General features: G+C 36.6%; 1 protein-coding gene across 3 annotated transcripts in view; it reads right to left on the bottom strand.

Moving 5' to 3' along the window:
• SMPD3 (sphingomyelin phosphodiesterase 3) overlaps positions 1–22,379 on the bottom strand; it is a 119,209-nt gene that overhangs the window by 29,437 nt on the left and 67,393 nt on the right. For all 3 annotated transcript variants that reach the window (XM_054840524.1, XM_054840525.1, XM_054840526.1), the window contains exon 2: positions 4,731–6,356. In XM_054840524.1, coding sequence (XP_054696499.1) covers positions 4,731–6,068 — 1,338 coding nt within the window. In that variant the 5' untranslated portion in view covers positions 6,069–6,356. The remainder of the gene's footprint in view (positions 1–4,730; positions 6,357–22,379) is intronic.

Below are 22,379 nucleotides of genomic sequence, written 5' to 3'. Positions count from 1 at the left end.
TTTTCCTTTTGATTTTGTTGGAATACTATTAGCTGTTCAAATTACCCCCAGACAACTGCGGTTTTGCTTTTGCTCTGTGTTCACATACTGTTTGAAGCAGGAACTCTTATTTTTGCTAAAATTCTCTCTTGGCAGATGCCAAAACCAGAATAATTTCCTACTAAGAATGGTAGGAAGAACAGCCTTCTATGCAGCGTACTTCCATATCTCCCAGTCTCAGTGGGAGGAAAACCACTCCAAAACCTCTCCTCAGTTAATGGCCATTTTCAGCATGGTACCTCTGTCATTCACCTCCCTACCCCAAACATGTATTTACAGGTCTCATATGGCTTAGATTTACGTTGCAGTTTAGCTATTGCAATTTAAGGATAAGATAGAGGCAAAATTTGTCAGCAAAAAGGACAGGTTTTTTATTAGATTGATTTGTCTGGAAAAATACAGACAAGCTCTCCAGTTCAGTAACTCATCAGGTAAGTTAAGGATGTTTTCTGGTTTTATTACGCAACTGTCCAAAACTTACGCAGCATCCCTGAAACACTATACCTAAGGCTACATACTAATCCCTCTAGCTAAAGATGAATGTTGATATTTTGAAATCTTCTAGTAAATTACAAACTGGTGTGCATTATACAATGTCTGCTCAGCAGTCATTGATACCTTTTAAACTTGATTTGACTGCAAAATCATCGTCCAGTTTCTAAAAGGGACATGTATTTTAAAACTCCCTTTAAGTTCATCAAAACCACTGTGAATTAAAATTATGTGTGTGTCAAACCAACAGCTGCAGAGTAACCAAGAACACTGCAATCTGCATCATGTTATATGCAGTTACGTAAAAAGCTAGCATTTAGTTGGAATCACCAGCACAGGACAGCATCTGTGTCAGTCCCACTTCCCTCCTCTATCTGTAGCAGAGCAGCAGTAAGAGACAATTGGAATTATAAAACCTACAAAGCAGACTCAAGGGTTCTTGTCTTAGGCATTTTAAATTAATGTGAAATGCAAAGCTAGAACAGAGAGTCACGGCAGAGTCTCCCAAGGGCCCAGACTGTCAAAGTATGAAAATGGATTGGCTGATTTATATATTTGCTAACTTCTCCTCCGAGTCTTTAGCGGCAACTAGGAACAGTGGTTTAACACTTCAGACATGAAGCTGTCACTTAGATGCAAGTGACATTTCCCCCCTTCTTATATGCTATTTTTTCTGTGATTGTGTCCCTCTTATGTCCCAATGAGACCCTCAGATCGGAGACAGAAACACTGCTAGAGTCTGAAGAGTTCAAAGAGCTGAATGTAAATTAGTCCTCCAGTTACGCAGAAAATGGGCTTTACACAATAGCTACTCACAACTATGTGATCCTCATGCCTTCATCCTGACCTGGAAAGCATCAGATGCCTACACAGATGGAAAAACCAGTCTGTGATGTCAGGAAAATGCCAGCAGCAGCACCACTGTGGCAGGCATCTTTGGGACCAAAGCTAGCAAAATTCCTTCGCACAGGTCTCCAGATAGCTGTTAGGTAGCGTGAAGTCAGTAGCATAAAACAGTGTTAAAAGCCTCAGTGATTTACTTCCAAATTCTTTCCTTGGTTGTGACACCCCAGGTGTTAAGACACAATCAAATCACTTAACTTTCCTGTGCTTTAGTTTCTCCTTCTATTAAGCAGGTATTGACCTTTCTCTATTATGCACTCTGAGACATATGAATGAAAAGCAGTATGTAAAAGCTGATTGTTATTATAGCTACTAATAATAACCCTTGAGCTGTGTAAGTCTCTCAGGTAAAATAATTCTGTATGACTAAGCAAATCTCTCAAATCCTTCCAAATCTCCACCTGAACTTTACAGTCTAGATGGTGAAGGCAGGGCAGGGAAGAGGGGGGCAATGGAAAATCATTTCCTCTTCACTGGAAAAAGAACCTATTCCGAAAGGAAAAAATGCATGAAACACGTGTACCTTAGCAGTAGAGATCTGTTTCGTAACACAACTCCCCCAAAACAGTTTTGCCTTTTTGTTCAAAATAATTCAGCTTTCATTACATGTTTAGTTCTGAGACCTTTAGTTTATGTCCTTAACAGTTGTATTTGTAGTAAGGAGACAAACCATACTGATTAAATGAGAACCAGTTTCTTTCTCTGAACACTCTTGTAAAAGTGGATGTTGGGTCTTTCCTGAGGTTCAGAAAGATTTGAATAAAGGCGTCATCCTCCCAGTGAGTGGAAACATTAAGTGATTTTATCCAGTATTTTCGAAATTCGCAATTCTTCTCCCCTCACTTGCTTTTCACAACTAACTTTTTTTTTTTTTTTTTTTTTTTTTTTTTTTTTTTACAACAACACAGGGAGCAATTACTCCTTTACTCAGAGCTGGAAGCTATGCAAGGGGAACAGTCTTTGGAAGTATACTTCCAAAACAAAACTCAGTTCATGTCTTTCCTACTTCAGAAATGGGAGCACTGTGCTTTCAACAGGAGTCAGGAGCTTAAAAACAGAGTTTGCACAGGACAGAGACTCTTAACTCCATGCCGCTACTGAATGGAAAGCAATTAGGAGACCCTAAGGCTAGCTTACCATCTTTGAAACCCCACTGAGATAAAGTCTAATGTACACCTAGATTGCATTGTGTACATACCAAATATTGTAAGAGCCAGCAGAAGAATTATCTAAAAGCAGTGGTATAAGCTGTTCGTTCTGAACGGCAGAGTACTGGCGAAAGGGACACCTTCCAACCATAGTTACTATACGCTGTTGTTAGCTTGCTGCTATCCCAGTGTAAGACCGCAAGACTTCTGAAGGTAATAGATTGACTCTCACTGACTTCAAAAATAAACCAGGATTTTTACTTACTGTAGCTTTTTGTCTCCGGAGTCCACACACACTCAGTTGCTGATTAAGCACTACATCAAGAAAAAACTCCTTCAAACCTACTTTGTTTTGAAACTAAAATTAAATAGATCATTCCTACTTTTTTTTGTCAAAGAAAGAAGTGACCAATGATCACTTAATGTACGATTCAGACAGAAAGTAATTTCATATCAGGATAGACTTAACTCAGAATGAAAAGTATTTTAGGTATAAAGTACAGTATGTCAGAATGCCACAGACATGAGGAAAAATGGTCTTTTAGCTGGGACAGAATTCTGTACATTTTAAAAGAATGTAGTTGTCTTTGAATCTTCATAATAATTGGTCCCTATTCCCTGCTCAACTGTAACATTATTTAACAACTTGAATCCATAATTAAGTTCATCATCCCAGTAGAATTTTGAAAAGAGGCTTAATTTTCTGCAAGAGAAATGGAGCCATTGCGGCCTGCCTAGCTGGGTAGCAAATCAGTGACTCAGCAATGGGCAGTTGAAAGCAGATTGTTTTTAATCTTTTAATCCCTAATATATGCATATGTTGAAGGGTAGTCTTTGTGGCCCTGGTAATATTTATACTGCAAAACATGTATGTTCATTTTTTGCATGTAGTATTTTATGGTGAAAAAAAAAAACTTTAACTGTTTATAAACATGTCAGAGTACAGTACAGAAAGCTTAGACTAAAGTTTTGGAAACCTGTATTAAGATATAGATAGGCTTTTACATCAAATGTATATGAAATACTGGACTATTATCAGACTGCAAATTCTAATATTTGCTTTTTTTATGCAAGCCACAATACCAAAAGTTTTTGCTTTGTTTACAAATTACAAACAGTGGGTACAAAAAAACCTCACTGATCCTTATTAACAATCCATATTCTTAATGGCTATTAATGGCTTTTGTTGAGGACTCATGAGCACATGCACTGGAAAGTACATATAAATTTGAGCACCTAATGTATTTTGCTAGCATTAGGAAAAAAGTTCAGGTTTTAATTAGTGAAACCCATTCCAAACTGACAAAATCTGAAATCTAGTATCCTAGGAGATTTTCAGATCTGTCTAGGTTTGGGTCTACAGATTTGGATCTCTGCATACAGTTTTGGTTCTTGATTAATCACAAATTAGAAGAGCTCGCTTTCCAGTTTATGAAGAGCACAGCCAGATTCTCCCAAGAATTAAGCATGAACAGCCACTAGTCTTGGAAACGCAAATCACTGCACACAGACTTTTACTTCTGCTTTTCATGATTTACAGAAGTATAACCCCAGGCTTCCTGTTGTCACTACCATTAGTTAAGTAAACTGTGTTAATAAAATGAAAAACCTCTGTGCTCCCCAGTGTCCCAGGCATTATTTTTTGTTTACTCTTCCTCATATGTCTCCTTAACAATTCTTTTGCAACCAAGAGATAGGGACAGCCATGCATTTCATTGCAATTCTTTCAGTTTTATTCTACTGGCATTTAGAGTTTTCCTTCCTACATAAACACACAACACTTAGAAGCTGGTGTCCAACAGTAATGCCCATCATACTATACTCATGTTATGAAGCTTAGAATTTGTGCGTTTTATTAAAGAGATTTCTGTAAAATAGAAACCAAAATTACATGAAAACTACTTCAAATTTTGACACTTGAAATTATACTCAAGTTCTTCCTCCAAAAATCCCTCATTATTTCATGCACATCCATCACTTTAACCCAGTATCCAGGCCACAAAACCTATATATAGGTTGTATCGGGTAATCTAGATCTGAATGTTGCCTCTTTGAACTCTTAACAGAAACGACTGAGAGAAAATAGTGCAACTTTATAACTTGTCACATATATAGAGTCAATATTTATGGTTTCAAAAAGACTCTTACCTTGAGAAACAAGGCTCCCTTGGAAGCCAAGGAGTCCGTTCCTCTTCCATTGGGGTAACAGTGATAGGCAGCATCCATAACAGGATAGCGGCTGGCAAAAAGTAGACCACTGTTCACAAACTTAAAGCTACAGCAGCCATGGCAACTGTAGACCCCAACATCATAGACAATGTATTCAAAATAGTGATGAAGCTGCTCTTTCAATTTCTCTGCAGCTCTTTTGTCAAACACTTCCTGCAAACACAGAAAGTCCAAGTTGGCAGGGAAGAAAGCAGAGATCTCATGGTCAAAGGTCTCATCTGTATGTTTCTTTTTCCGCACCGAAGTCTTCTTCATGATTGAAGCTTTGTAGAGGAGCTTGTTGTTGACAGTGCTTTGGTCCACTGTACCATCTCCAACACGAACTTTAACTAAGGACTCTCGTGAGGCAGAGTAGCTGTCTAAACTCCCAGAATCTCCTTCCTTCTGTTTATGGTTAGGCGTTTTTGAGATCTCTGTGTCACCTTCCAGTGAGGGCTCTGCTGGGCCACTGGCATGAGCCTGGCCATTGACGGTGTCTGTTTCTGTGTCTGACATGTGGCCATTATCCTCTCCATTTATGCGGACGATGCAAGTGTTTTCTTCTCCCTCATTTGGCTCTCCAGGTCCACCTTTATCTTCTCTAATATCCTCACTGTTGTTTGAGCCAGAATTGTCTCCTTTATACTCCATTGATGTTGTCCTTTTGATGCCAGCGTTAACAGTACGATTACTGTTATCTCCACCCTGGGGGGAAACCAAGCTACTAAAACTTGCTGCACTGATGGACGTGTTGGTAGGAGAATCTATATATATTTTGATCTGTGGTCTGCTTGCCCCATTTCGGATCCTCCGGCCAATCTCTTTAGCCCTAGCCTGTGTATTGAAAACATTATTAAATCTTGCCAGAGAATCTGGCAGCAGGCAAACATTGGCACTGCCAAAGCAGAAGCTTTTCCCATTCCCTGCAGCCTTCCATTCAGTGAGCAGCGTGGCTCCATTGGCATGGTTCTTGTCTTCTAGTCTGGAGTAGATATATGGCCTTCTAGCTGACTGGAGTGGGGACCATAACAAGAAGCCAATCAGAGCAAAAGGAAGAGAGGCTACCAACAGTGCCAAGTAGATGGGAGTGGTAATAATGATACAGAGTGCATGGAAATAGCATGGATCATCTGCTCTTTGACGTTTTTCATAGGTGGTCGGAACAAAAGAGGCCACAAGCCTATCTGCTAACCAGTAACATGGGAAAATCAGGCCCCAGGAAAAAGAATGCAGAACTGACAGAAAGCTGTTGGGAAATGGGGAAGTGTATAAAACCATTGCAACTCAATTATGACAACACTTCAGGGCCTACTACATGATGTCACTGTGTCACGCATCCATAAGAACACTGGCAGAGGGCTGGGGAAAAAAGTTCCAGTCAGGGGTTTGGGTTTTTTCCAGTGAGAGTCAGTAACAAAACTTGAAGAGCACCATTTCACTGTCTTGGAGTAAAAATGAAACAAGGCCACTGTTTTCGTCTGGCTTTTTGGCATCTATATTTGTCAAAGGATGTCATTGTTCACTGGAGGCTGCCATAACGAAACACTCTGGAGGCAAAAAGGAAATCTGTAAAAACAAAAGATGCAAAACATATGTAACAGTTATTAAAAGTTTAAAGCAGATTTTTCTCATACCAATTTTGCCTTACAGTCTAAATTATTTCCTTTTTTTGTTTTGTTTTGTTTAATTTAGCATTTTTCATAGTCTGTTAAAACTATGGATCTAAGGCAACTCTCAGGAACAAGGGACTGGTATTTATGCAAATGAAAACATTTGACCAGTGACCGTTTCATGCACATGACTAATGTTATCATGAAACATATTTCTGTTATGAATTTTAGGCCTTAAATTGAGAAATATAGTTTGGAGTTTCCTTTATTTTAAATCCATTCACACTTATATTTATTTATATTACCGTTTTCAGAAACTTGCAAATGGTGTTTAGCAGTTATCTCTAGGCTGCTCTAAAAGACTATTACATTGAGTATTTTAACACTGAAGTTAAATTTGCTTGAATTGCCAAAGTCCTTAAAAAAAAAAAAAGTGATGTTGTGATAGAGATACAATGACAAAGGCACCTTGTATTTAAGAGCAGAAAACATTTGTTTGCTATAAAATATTATTTACTTTGCTGCAATTTAAAACAAGATGGGTTAATTTAAAGCAATTAAAATACTTTTCATATGGTTGCAAATTTTTAATTTTCAGTTTATTAAAAATAGTAAGTCAAACTACTTTGCTTTAATATTTAGGTATTTAATACTCATTATTTATTTCAAGCCGTGGTTCAACTTCATTCAGCTACAGCCCACAAAAACTCTTGATATGACTTCCTATTAAAGGTTTCTTATATATAGGGAATACTTAAGCAAAATATGAATTAATCATAATTAACATCCTTTTTAAATTCCAATTTTCAGCTTTGAAGGAAACAATACTAATTGAATATATCAAATAAGAAAAACAGTTTCACATCTTTCCTCTGAAGACAGATGATGTCTTTCAAAAGTTGTCTTACCAGTTGGGAAATTCTGACCCGAGGTATTTAGCAAATGTCATGATTAACCAAAGACATTAAATTAGAGGCCTGATCTTGTAAAAAAAGCTTGGTAGTATACATACAGCTTGCTTACTTTTAAAAAGTAATTTAAATCATCTTAACAACTTGTAGTAATTTGAGGTTTTAACACAGGTTTTGATAATATAAAATGTAAATTATTTTTAAAAAAAGGCAAGTACACATATTAATCAAACTTTATCAGCCTTGAGAATGGTATCACCAATAAATGTAATGCCACTCTCCATAAACTTAAACTGTGACATTACTCAGTAAGAGGAACAAAGCTAGATGACTGATGAAGGCAGAATTCCCATTTATAATGTTTCAAGTTTCAAACCTAGAATGTAAATAATATTAAGCAGCACTGGATAAAAACCATTCACCATATAAGCAAAAGAAAGGATGTACACTGGACCACGCTTCAAAACTCATCTTTATTTTTAACATCTTGGAGAGATGAAAATTACATATGAATATTTATTGGTATAAGTTCAATTAAAGTTTGGGGCTCTCAGGAAGCCAAAATTAAGGAAACGGTACTTTGATGTGTATTTTAAACATTCTGCAGGGCACCCAGAGACAGAAGAGTATTTCTATTTACTAGCCAATAAAACAATGATATGGGACACAGAAGTGAGAAATACAGTTTTATAAAGCAACGCTGTCTTAGAGTCAGAATAAAAATGCAATTCTTCAATTTTCTCTCACCTTTTAGATATCTTCCTTCTTCAAACCAAGCACTTACAACTGATTTATGTTCCTACTGTCAACATATTTTTAATTGTGGTACACATGCAGTATCAGACTGCCAACACAGAGTATACTGTACAGGTCAGAAGTGATAAGTAAGGCATTAAAATACATGGCTTAACTAGCTCTCATTTTACTACACGTACTTTTTGTTTATTAATGATAAGAAAATTCTTCCCTCAGTCCAAATTCCAAATTGGCAGGACTAAGAGTAGTCATAGTACGTCAGATTTGCAGCCATACATTTTTGGTAGGCACCATGGCAAAGAAGAATTTTAATAAAGGACCAGATGAAGACGAGAGAGTTTTGCAGATATTTCTTCCCTGGGGTGAGCAAGTGTCACACTGAAAAATCTCGTAAGATGGTGACAGAGGCTAGTAACAAAAACTGACTGGAGATAGGAACCAAATTCTAAAATAGAATGAGAAAAATCAGGTTGGGTGGGGACAAGATTATAAAGACCTTCAAAAGCAAAACCAAGTAGTTGGTACCCAAATACTATAGAGAAGGAATAGTCAGGAAGCGCATGCATTAAAAAGGATGGCAGTATTACAATAGAAAACTGCTTTTAACTACTGTGTCCTGGGCGTGCAAGGAAGGCTGTAACTTACAGGTCTTATGTAGAATCTTCAAGATAGCAAATGATGCTTAATAAACATGCATGTACTGATATCAGCAAAAGATTGCCAAAACCTGACTAAAAATAAAAAGGGCGGGGGGGGGGGAAGGACAGAAGAGAAAGGAGCTGTGTTACTGCGGCAACACACACCTAGCCTTCCCAGTGTAAGAATAACACCCCTGCAATTGCTCACAGCCCATTGCACGTTTTGGCAACACCAGGCAGTCAATTACTTTTAATAGGGTATATGGTTCTGTGTATTTTTGCCCTGATGGTACTGTTTAGATGGAAATTGGAAAGGTTAGATCAAGGGAGGTTGGTTTTTTTGTTTTCAACTATTAGCTTAGCATAACTTTCACAATCTTATGCAACATGTTTGAGTTTAAATAAATGAGTGACTAGTCAAGTGCCAAATAACAAACGCTTGGCATTTACTCATTGCCAAAGGCATTTTGGGATGTTGATAATAGGGGGAAGCCTAGCAGATTTGTTTTCCTGAATGATTTTTAGGACTCTTTAGTAAGAATGCTCAAAAGAGACTCTGGCATCTACATATCAGATAGAAAAAAATAACTTAAAACCTGTCCAATTATGTAATTACCATTATACAAGAAAAAACTGTAAAGAAGTTATTCTGTTCTATTAGATGCTTAAAATGCTTTATAAAAGCCCTGCCTATTTACATGATCAGTCAGCAGACCAGAAAGGTTCTTGTTTACAACAGCACCATGGAAAAACAGAACACTGTTGTTTGGGGTATGTGAAGTGAGGATGGACTGCAAACCTTATATTGCAACTTTCAGGCTAATGACCTTTCTAGTGAAAGCTGCAGTTGTGTTGCAGACTATAAGGTCAGTTTGACTTTTACTATTTTAAAATAATAGAGCAGAAAAAAATGCAGAACCACAAGGGAACCATAATTTGTCTAGCTAGGTCTTCTATAGATATTTTCTTAAGTATATGATGACAAGGTGTTAACGATTCATAGGGAAACATGACATCAAGTGACAATTTTGTAAATAGAGTAGTCAATGCCTGCTCAATGATGTGATGAAGTAAAAAAAAAAAAATCAATTCAACATAACTCATGCCAGTTGTGTTATGGACTGCAGCATCAATAAGCTACAAGATAAACAGCTGTCCAGCAAACCATAAAATGCTCAACTAAAATGGCTTCACAAAAGCAATTATCCAGACTATGGAGACATATTAAATCTAAGGAATTCATGCTTCCTGTAGATACAACATACTATCATGTGTATTAGTAAAAAAGGAAGAAAAATTAATGCAATCAGAAATCCTTTCATGGGATAAGACTACACACCAAGTGTCATAAAGCAAATTGGGTCAGACTGAGGTCTGTTTCAACAGCATTTAGCAAGAATGTAATGCTTTGTAAACACTAAGGACTGAATGATGGTTCAAGGCCGCATTGGTGACTCCTACACTTCCTCTGCCTTAAAAAGAGGGATAGTACCTTTGAAAATCAGGGATTTGCTGGACAGTTTTTGACCAGGTGCCAGCTGCATTCCTCACTGCTAGCCAGCTGAAGTGGGGAGGCAACAGGGGTTTGAGTACAGAGATGCATTCCATCCATTTTATTCTATGAATTGTAATAGAATTCTCAAAACTAATGATACAGAAGTACAAAACCAACGCTGGTACCACAGCAAGTTTTAAAATATGACAGCTGCAGAAAAGGGAGGAGGGAATCATGAGCTGGATGTCCTTTAAATTTTTGCATATTGCAGGTAGAAGACATTGGCACATCAAGGCCCTAATTAAAACCACTCTTCTTGCAAGTAAAATATTATTCTAAGTTATTAATCTTACAGATCAAGGAAATAACACAATTTGCCAAAGCTCTGTTACAGACTCACTTGCGCGCACACACAAACAGGAACTAAGTTTCCTACTCTTCTCTCTTCACTACAAAACCATATGCATGCTAGTGCCTCAAAGCCATCCAAAAAAAAGAGAATTAAGAGACTCATGAGACACACATTTTATCTCAGCAAGATCTTAAAGGGTGAGGGAAGGCACCACATGAGCGAACTGCAACTTGGAAAACATGACATCAGTAGCATCACTCCTAATGCAAGGGTTTAGATAGAGCCTAAAGCTAAAGTTCCTAATTCCTTGTGATGAAGGGTATTACTTGGTAATCCAATGCTTTATTCATAGGGACTTGAGAGATTAAGGGAGAATTTAAGATATTGCAATGAAACAGATATTTTTGTATTCTACAAAGATGTAAACTGCAGTCTTGTTCAGTTGTTTATTATTTTCTAAGTGTTTGAAGGCTAAAAAAAGACTTTAGTTTTTTTTTATGGTGCCAGTATAGAACATCTCAACTTTAGTGATAACAAGACATCAGGTGGAAAGGTTTCAAAGATTTTTATGATTATAATTATGCCCAGAAGTATGCTAGAGACATCATAGATCAAAAGAGATGTTCCTAGTTCCAACATAGCTTGCAAACTAAATAAAGGATAATACAAGTCAACAAATAATAGAGAAACAGAAGAAAAACAACAAATGTTGCAATAATAAGGTTACGCATATAATCTAAAAATGGTCAGAAAAATTTTAACTTCCTTTTTCTTAGAAAACCAAAATACACTTTCAAATTTAGGTAACTCAAATTTCTTCAAATTTGCTATTAACATCTCAATTATATTTTTAAAATACATGTAAATCTCTGCAAGAAGAGTTATTTTTTAAACCAGAATAAAACTGCTGAAGTGATTAACTGATTTGGAAAGTTACTCTATGGGTAACTTCACATAATAATTCACATACATTCATTAAAACCAGTTTTTCTTGAATCCTGACAATTGCTTGGTCTTCAGTGAAAGTCGTAGTAATATGTACCTAGAAAAGCAGTTTATCTACACTGTGTTGACTTTTTGTTAGCTTTATTTCATTATTGTCATTGTAATTTGAAGCACAGGAATACAGCTTACAACAACGTTACCACTACACCATGCAAATCAGCAAAAATTAATGTTTGAGAAAAGGTGAAATGAAGATCTGAGAGAACCGAGTGAATTCCCACTCAGGCTCTCATCCTGGCTTATTAGACAAACCACAACTTAAATCTCTGCTTTCCTCCACAGTCTCCTCTGGTTTTGCTCCCACATATACTTCATAAATTCTCCCTTCCTTCATTCAGTCTCATTCCCCTGATTATTCCTATACATGCTTTTAATTAGAGTCTAGTTCAACAACTAACTACCCTTCTGGAAAAAAACTTACTCCAAAAGGCAAAATACACGTGAATTGTTTTCCATGCTTGATTACATGACTTTAATTACAGAGACACAGCCATCTCAAGGTGTCAGCGGCTCTAACAGAGATGCTTTCTTGTTCCCTTGTGATCACTTCGCAGCCTGATGTTTTAACTCAAATCCTGTCATCCTGTATAGGACTCATTCCATGAAGCCATTCAAGATGTAAAGTAAGGGAATATAAGCAGCACTTATGGCTCAGCTTAATTTCCACCTATGTCAGTAACAATTTACAGCTTATGAAAATCTTGTAAAAACTAAGTAAAAATGCGGATACACTATGATATGAGAAGCTGAATTAGATGTATTAGTGATGAATAAAGCAGTACCCATTCCAACTAAGGATTTGTCAGAAGGAGAAGGGAAGGAGGAAAGCGTTTTTGCAGACTTGCCATTGAGATGTGCATTTACCAGTTTCTCACTAAACTTTCTTCCTTCTTTCTAAAGAAGGTAATCAGACACTGCCTAGCTACTCTGCAGCTTGTCTCTTTTATGTCCATAGGCTGTCATCAGGCAAGAAGCCATTATAAACAAGATGTCTAGCTTAATTAACTAACCTATAAAAAATAAAATATTAAGAAGTGTGAATTTACAAGTCTCACTGCATACCAGTGATGTCAGCAGTTAAGAACGTGTCTGCAGGAAAAAAAAAAAGCACCATCCCCAAAAGTTCACAGAGCCTGCTCAAGCTCTGGCATATTTAGTAAGGAGTAGAGTTATGATGATGCAATCTCTATTAAAAATAGAGGTATCAAGCACTTGGGCTAAATTTTCAAAAAGAGTCTTCAGAACCTCAGTGATGCCTCACTAAATTTCTGTAGAAGTTGTACATTTAAGCAGATACAGTGCTGTTATTAACCACAGCCTTGGTAGCTTAAGGGACCCGAAACAGGGCTGTCAGGTCCATCAAGTACTCAGAGCAAATCAGCCCTTCTGTGTCAGCACCCACCCTACTGGAGCGGGATCAGTAGTGACAAAAGTAGCTCATGCCACCTATATGACATTGCCCACAATGAATGGGAGGTAGCAATCCTGTTCATTTGACAAAAGATTGGCTGTAGCTGATCTCCTACTTAGTCACCTTAGCAGAGAAACTAAGCTCCATGCTGTCATGGTATCCTGTATACCTCCTCACCCCAAATGGGAGTTTTTCTATCACAAAGCTGAAAATTTGCTTATGAACAGACTATAAAACCTGCTCTGTGCTTTACAGTTAAGCGTGGCATGGCAACAGATTCTCATTTCCAAAAGCAAATCATCTCAGTTTGGTAGTCCCAGATCATATTCCTAGGCCAAAAACCATACCCACACACCTTCTGCTACCTAAATTAAATTGGATTACATTTTAAACTTAATATTAAAATATAAATTCAATTATGTTAATGTATTGAAACACACATTAAAAATCTATCTAAACAATTACAACCAATTGAAAAACATGTCAGTTTTGTTCCTTTTAGTCTTTTAAAATGGATGAAAAATTGAAGCTGAATTCATTATTGCAGAAAACAACCAGCTTTTATATTCTTGCAAGCAACCTCGATTCCACCCTGACACAATAGATATTACTTGCTCAAAACTTATAGCTGGAATAATAAATGCAGAAGGGACACATCTGATCTTTCAAGCCTAGATGATATTTATTCTTTACTTTACACATATAAACTGCAATCCCAACAATGAACAGACAATTGGTGTGTGTACCCCAAGCTACACACCAACTGTACTAATAGCTCTCAGCAGGCCTGACCCAAACCCAGAAAACATCACCAATCCAATTCCAAATTCTAAAATACACCTCCAATGCTTTGTGCATTCTGTTATTTGAATGTGAGTGCACCAATACCAGCCTGTAAACACAAGCTGACTAGTCAGATGCATCCCATGTGGGAACTTTTTAATAGGGCATTTAGTTCTTCTTCACCATAGGGCACAAAGACTCATCTGAAAATCTGGACTCCAGAAACTTTCATCAATTATTTTTATTTCAGTGCAAATAGAAGCAGACTGACAGTTTCTGTTGTATTTTAAAGGGGCCAATACCACAAATGCCTCTAAAAATATCACGGTTAAGCAAACTAAGTAACACAACAACCCACAGCAGTTATGATCAGCAAGGACGTTACTTTAAAACATAAATTTAAAGTGCATCATTTTAGTAACTTCTTCAAGAATTCAGACAAAAAAAAATCCTAAACAAAAAAACTGTCTCTTCTTGTACAGGAGACACAATCACGTATTTCCAAATTCTCAATTCTTATTTATGGCCTTAGGAACTGGTAAGAAGTAGAATCAACAGCATATCCTTTAATGGCTGAAAATAACAGCAAATACTTCATACAGCTTTAAGTTTTCAGAAAAGTTTTGCTATCAGGCAAGATTTAGACAAAAAAAATTCATCTGACCACTTGGTGATCTCACTCAGTACCTGGAAAGCTAAACACTCTCTATTTTGAGACCTTATTTGGTGTACTTCAGTAGTGAGACAACTGCAGCATACAAATGCATGAATCTGTGACACTAAGCTCTGTTTATACAATAGAAATGGAATGGGGTCTATTTACAAAATCACCTTTTAGTGTGCTTTAGCCTCGTATTTTACAGGAGCTGAAGTAATTCAATAATGGCTAAATAAATCTGATCTTTGTAGATGTTTTGTTTAACAAATCTTAGAGATGGAACAATATTAGCTTTGGGTGCCCAAGACAGAATTGGAGATAAATTTTTGCTACTCATTTTTCACCATCTAAAATCTACAGAGGCCTGACTACAGCCATGCCTAGTCCATAAATTGTCAGGGGGCATAAGCTCCCTGTAAAATGAAAAGCTGTACTTTCTCAAGCAGCACTTTAGGCCTTCAGGCTTCTGGTTAGTCCAATACGGCTCATGAGATAGAATTATAAAGTAATCAATTTTCCCCAGAGTGGGTATTTTTGTACTGTTTAAGTTGTTCTTAACAGCTGGCAAAGAAAAGTTATCTTAGCCTACAGTAAATCCAACACAAATCCCTGCCAATAAATATCTGTTCTTCTATAAAAAAGCTCACCTACAATCCTCAAAATACTTTATAAAGGAAATTAAAATACAGCACAACTGAATTAAAGACACAGTTACCTCTACAAAGGAAATTAAAGTACATTTATTCATGTTCTACATATGGAAAACTGGAAAAATGGAGCATTTGTAACTTAAGTAAGTTTTCATGGAAACCCCGAGATTAGACCCCTTAACTCACAATTTCCTGCTCTACTGATAAAGCCATATTTCCCCAGGATTCACAGATATCTAATCATGTGATGGATAATCATAAAAGAATCAGCATTCCTCAAAACTCAGCACATAAATACTGAATCTTACCCCCAAAACTTGTTATCATATCAGCCTCTCTGACAAAAATGCAAGAATTCAAGCTCAATTTTTTTTTTTTTTTAAGATTAAATTGTTCTGAGATATATGTGACAAAAATACTCAACCTTTTTCAAACAGTTAAATAAAGTAAGTCTATTAAAATTCTGGTTAAAAAAAAAAAAAAAAAAAACAACAAACCACAAACCAAAACCCCAGAGCACTCTACACTTTTGACTTTTTGAATGTGGTAATAAATTTAAGCAAAAATATTTTGTTTACTTATTTGTAAATCCATTTCACTGTAATACACTGGTAGACTAAAGTACACCAATCCTCTCATACTTTTATTTCTTCTTAAAGAGTAAGACATAAAAAGACAGGTAGCAATATATGATTTTTTTAAAACATCCCATCCAATCAGTTTGTGCTTTGTCTAAGAGAACATTTGTTGCCATCTTCACATAAAGCATGGCTGAATTTTGCTCCTATCTTACAAAGCTATTCATCTCAAATATTCGTGAATGAAGTATTTAAAACCACAAAATCTGTCTGGTGATTTGCCTTAAAACCACTCCTAAGAAAGCAGAGAGAAGATTTTGTGCAGATTTATTCTAGGAAGCCTCGTGCCATGTTACAGCTACAAAACACATCACGGAACAGTGGTACAGACCTATTTGAACTCTTCATTGTCTACAGTGGAGTAATATGCCACTCTCAGTTACACTGGGTACCTCTGGAAGAACGGTAAGTTATACCTAATAAGACCCATGCCAAGAATCCACTTACTATCTAACTACACAACTCCACTTCTACATGTTTGTAGAGACACCCTGCACCATTTTTTTAACTGTGTTTTCTACTAAAATAGCGTTCTTGAAAAAAATCTTCTAGACTCTCACAAGAATGCAAAACAGAAGGGCTGCAATATGTTTCCCATTCATCCTAAAACTTATTTCACTTTTCATTAAGCATTAGGTTATACAGAAAATGCTGATCCTTCCTCTTTCCCTTCCTGACAAACTTGGAAATATGCTCAGTATGTTCTGGACGCCTTACTGTTACAGCACAGGAAGCAATGTTCAGTCACAAAGCATCCTTTGAAGTCTACTAACACTGCCTGGTAAGAACCAGGTTTCTGGCACTCGCCACTACACTGCCTAAGAGTCTCCATATTTTCTGCTAGCAGAATAGATTCTGGCTCACGTCTGGATGCTTCCAACCTTTCAGGTTCCATGTTTCAGAGACTCCTGCTCCACATATATCACTGTGATTTTGTGCTTGAATTGGGGGGGGGGGGATTTGCATAGAACAAAGTGAATGCAAAATTTGAGGGGGTAGGGAGAGGGGAATGTTATTTATAAGCCAAAAGATGTTATATTGCTTTGAAAAACAAGAATAAAGAGAAATCTCACTTTTGTAGTATGGACAAAATGATACTTAATCCATAACATACCCTAAAATATGAAAATTTTGTTGTTACTCAAATTAGTCCATATTTAGAAAAGAAAAAAAGAGAAGCTATGCTAAATACAGAACATTCTAACACTTTTACCACTAAAGCAGAGAGCAGCATAAGCCAGTAGAAGAACCTGACAAGAATTTAAAAGGAAAAAAACAATGAACAACTGAAAGTGAGCAGCTACTTTGAGCATGCTATCTGCATACAAAGTTCACCTTACTATTCTGTGGACTTTTATTTTCCTTAAAAATACAGTAATTGTTTGTTTATTCTGTTATTATATGCACTTGTAAAGATAAGGACAATCTACAGATATTTCATTTTACACCCCTGACCCCCCTTTTTTAATTACTCTTGCAACAACAATGAAATCAGCAAGTTTTCTACACCCAGAACAAGCAGGAGGGACAGGGTAGTTTATTTACATATTTAAAAGGAATCCCTGCAGTGTTCTTGTGTGATCACCAACAGATGATGCACACTAGATGCCTCTCAGCCATCAGCAGAAAAAAATAGTTTAAATATTTAATACGCTTTTAAATATTTCTACTGAGTCAAACTATTACCAGTTTTTTCATTGTGACTGAAAGTAAAATGTTTAATTGAAACAGCTGTTCCTTAACAAATAACCAGAAGCTGAGCGCACGAATGCATGGTATTTCCAGATTAGATTTTCATGCACGATATTTCATGCATGGTATTTTCCATCACTAGAATATAAGGCAAGTCAAAATAAGATCTCAATCCAAAGAACAAAACTTTAGAGAACCAGAAGCGTTGACTCCAAAATAGACCTGGGCCTATCTCCAATATAAACATGATTTCAGTATTACATTTAGGATGCAAAGCAAGCATCCTAGATCCTCACTGCTGCTTTTACTCTGTCAGATAAGCTTCACTGTTGCAACTGTTTAGCAAGAAGACAAGATACTACACATAAATACTGTTATTCCAGGAGGAAAAAAAGAGGAAAAAAAAAAAAAAGAAAAAAAATCACCCCGAGTACATTAAAACTTGGTCAAAACACGATCAGAAAAATTTAAAAGTGGCATTATTTTACCAGATCTCTGATGCATATTCACAGTGCAAGCAACTCATTTTACCTTCAAAAAGGTTGTTTATTTACATATAACTAGCCTCTACACAGCCAGTTCTACCTGGCAAGTTAAATGGGGTTTTGGTTTTACAAGGCCTTCATCCATTTGTCAAGTTTGTTCCATTCCCTGGAATAACTGTGCAGTCCATTATTTTCAAAGAGCATCCTCAGACATGTACAATACTTGTATCAATTATTAGGGTTATAAAAGCGCTAAGAAGTACAGCATTCACACAGCAGAACTGTTAATAGCAATGCCTAAAGCTGGAAAGACTTTTGTTACATCTTCCAAACCAACATAGTCTTGTCCTGGCATTACATAAACTCACTTTGCACTGTGATTCACTTCAGAATTCAATTTTTAAGAGTAATTTTGTAGAGCAGAAATACATTCCTGAAAAATCCAATTGTCTTTACTAGAAAAGCAGGGCTTTGTATGTTGAATGTTATGATCTTGGAAGTAAAGCTCATCAGCACTGAAATGAAATTCATATTCTGGTATAAGTTTGCATTAATCTCCTGCATTTAACAGGACAGTTGTCAAAGAAAATTTCTGGTACTTTTCATCTCCTTGGCTTTGGGTTATCTCATCCCCACTACAAACCTGAAGTTGTCACATTCCAATATCTAAGAGTCTGTGTTGTGAATGGTACAGCTTCAGTGATGAAACAGCAACTGTCTTGTCTTTTTTTTTTTTTTTTTTAAAAGCGATCTTTATTAGCTCTTAGTTGCATTTCTACCTCTGCTAACTGCCCCTTGCCTATGCTACACTTTGCAGGACATACTTTGCTTGAGTATTGCAGGTAGAGATGACATTTGCTTGTTGGCCATGGCTTGTACTCCCATATTGCTTTTAATAGGACTATTCCCAGAGGTAAATTCACATTAGTGGAGCAAATGCATACTGGGAAAGTATCAGAGCACTGTTAGACAGAATAACATTATTTATATAATTCTGATTATTATGCATCCCAAATTTTGTAAGATTTGAAGTGATGTAGAGGGAACATACTGTTAGTATCTTACATAATTCATCCTGATCACTTAAATAGTTTCTTAAAACAGCATCCCCTGGATGCCTGCTTTTGAAGTGGTTAACGAGGTATACATAAAGAGGGTAATAATTATAATGGGGGTGTAATGAGCTTCACTATCAACGGGAGTCAAAGTACAGTAGATTTTTGTCTCAGATAATTATTGCTATGTGCAGTAAACGTACCAGCAAAACTGAAGAAATAAAGCCTTTGGATTACCTCTAGCGAAGGGAACTCACCAAAGAGAACTTTAATTTTTATTCTTAATTTGTTATATAACTCTGACATGTGCTAAAACGACAAATCAAGAGACCAGAAGTCTCATGGATGGATATAGAGCTATACAGTACAGCACACAAAGTAGAACTTCAAATTCCAGTGCTTCTTGGCTACAGGTAACAAGAAACCACTTGCACCTATGCAATTAAATGCCAAACTTTCCAAACCAAAAGGACAGCTCATTGTAATACAATCGAAAGAAATAACTTCCTTAGCTATGAGTTGCAGACTGCTATCACAGAGATATCCATGGACCAGCAATAATCCACAAGGTAGCTATACGGTTAACCTAAAATGAATGACCTTTTCTGAGGGAAGAGAAGGCATTTATCTACAAGCCATGTTCATTCACTCTTGAGCCCTACAGCCAAAACGACCACAAAGTTCCTAAGTACTTCTGATGTATTTCATAGTAAGTGGTGTCAAGCTGGTCAGGGTCCAGGCTGAGATCACCGAACTCGCAAAGGACACTGAAAGCAGGTACTACCAGCTGGTTACACTATTTGTTCTGGTTAACAGGATTATTGATATGTTTTGATGGGAAATACCACAGGGCAAAAGCCTTAAGACTGGAACATGCAAGACTAAGTCATTTCATCCTTCCAAAGACAAAACTTCTTGTACTAAAATAAAAAAAAGATTGTGTACTGGTTTTTTGTTCTGTGTTCCATTTTTCCTAATGAAGAATTTTTCCTTTGTATCTCAGACTGTCTTATGCATTTAAAGAAGTAACTTTGCAGCTGAGATCAAAATTACTCTCTGAAGTTATTATCCTGAAACTAATTGAGAATTATGACTGGCTCCACTAAGGCAAAGAAGCCCAACTGGTAAGCAGTGAAGACAGTAAGACTTTGCTGCTCACTCAGCTGATAACGCAACTTGATTTTCAGCATTATGAGAAATTAAGTAAACAACTCACGTAGGTCAGTTTGAGAACTCCAGCCTAATCTAGTAAAGCTATTGTTGGTAAACCACAAACCTGTCAAGGTTCCATCACATGCTGCTTGGCATATTAATTATGTCATCATTATACTATGTTTTTAAATACACAGTTGATATATATATATATCAATGAAATTACAAGGAACTGACAGAAGGAAGGTATGAATACAAGCTAAGTAAATTCAAAGCAAATTCATTTAAGTTCCAAAAACAGTTCTCCAGTATAAAAGACACTCTTTGAAGTCAACTGTTATTTAAATGCAGGTTTACTGATTAGTCGTCTTCTACATCCCAGGATTTTCTGTACTGCAACATTATCTAAAAACAAACAAAGCAGAACAATAACAAATAAAAGCCCCAATTCTATGTTTGTGAATATTTCTCGGAAGCCAAACAGCTGCCTTGTTTTACCACATTCATCCCTCTCTTCAATTGCAAAGAACTCAGACAATTAAGTTTTAAGGAAACAGCTGCTTCTGGAATCAACATTGATCTGTGCAGGAAAACATGTATTGGCTGTTCACTGTCTTAGGCCTCTAGTAAGCTATTTACATTCACCGAGCTACACTACAGCTACTTGCTATAGTTACATAACACATATTTATATAACAAGTATGCACTGGAAACTGAATATTTCTTTTAAGTTAGGACCCACTTTTGAAAGTTCTTCACCAAGTCCATCTACAATAGCTCATACCCACAAATCTACACAACTGATCTGCAACAAGTAACTTAGCTAGGTCTTAACCTTTTTCAGACTAGCTGTGGCTTTTCAACCATGCTGTTCTAAACACTAACTCTCCAGTCAGCTACAATCAGTGTCAGTCTCTGAAGAAACTCACATCATCTACTTGTGGCAACATCGATGTGAAAAAAGTACTTTGAAGCAAAACTTGACTTGGTAGAGGAAAAAAGATCAGGAACCTCAAACTTTGTATTATTCTAACAGCATAGATCCTGATTACCCTATAGGACAGAGTTCAAGCCAAAATATTTCTCTACTGTGTTGCTCTCAGTAGAAAAGTTGAAATAACAGAAAGGTTTATGGGCTTTCTGAGGGGAAGCCTCTAGAAATAAAAAAATTTTTTTCTGACCTCCTAAGCAACCTCCTGTTGGCGCTCAGAACAAAACCTTCTTTTGTAATCTTGGGATATGCTTCGAGCAATATGCTTGAAAATGCAGATTAATACTCAACAGTACCAGTGTTATATTTTAAAATAAATGCCAGAGTAAAGGACTTGAATAATATTGAATGAAAAATGCTCACTTTCCCTTTTATTACTATACACAAAAGGTGATGCCACCTGCAAACTAAATTAATACCACAGCAGTTGAATACCAGCTTCTGTCACCAGGACATAAGCGACTTGGATGTGGGTGTCAGATGCCACAAAATCCTCCAAGGGAGATCTGCTGTTACCTTTTTTCCCTTAATTTGATTGCAATTCAAAAAATGGCGTGTTAAAAACAACATTAGAAATGCTAACAGAGCAGAGAATTCAGATAGAATTAAGACAGCGTGTACATATCACCTGCAAGCCCAAACCAAAGGAAGCACTGAGGTGAACAACTCAATCCTTACTCCACTGGGGTTTTGAAGTTTAAATGGATATGGATGACTCATGAATCTGAAAAAAAGAATTCACCTATAAAAAACCTAGGTTTTAATTTGCAGTACTACAAATAGAAATAAAAAGTTGCCCTCAACAAAGCATATGGTAGGCTTTATAAATTAATTTAGTGATTATATTCCACTGTATGAAATGACCCTTTCTTAAATCCCATCTCTGCAGCAATCATCCACATGGACCCTTGCTGACACTACCAGATCTCAGTGTTAGATTTTAAAGTATACTGATCCAAAGACTGGACATCATGTTTACCATTCTGGACGTACTCCTGACTGGGAATGGGACATTTGAAAACAAATGACTTCTGCATGCATACATTTGGCTCAAAGAACCACTTTTGATCACTACAAACGTATAAACCTCTGGCTTTATTTGGAGAGCAGCGTGACGGCACTTTTTAAATTGTGAAAGCTTAGAATGCCACTGATCACATTGTGTCAGCTTGCTGTGTAAGTCTAAGATTTCAGTGTCCAAATGCTTTAAGTAATTATCAGAGAAACTGCATTTTTTTGAAAAAGAATAATCTCTGGGATAATCAGAATAATCAACAAAGCATGCATACTTTGGTTACCAACTGTAC

This window comes from Grus americana, chromosome 13 (genome assembly GCF_028858705.1).
Source record: "Grus americana isolate bGruAme1 chromosome 13, bGruAme1.mat, whole genome shotgun sequence".
Lineage (NCBI taxonomy): Eukaryota > Metazoa > Chordata > Aves > Gruiformes > Gruidae > Grus > Grus americana.
Note: the sequence above shows the minus strand (reverse complement) of the source record. Positions and strands in the feature narration are given on the sequence as shown.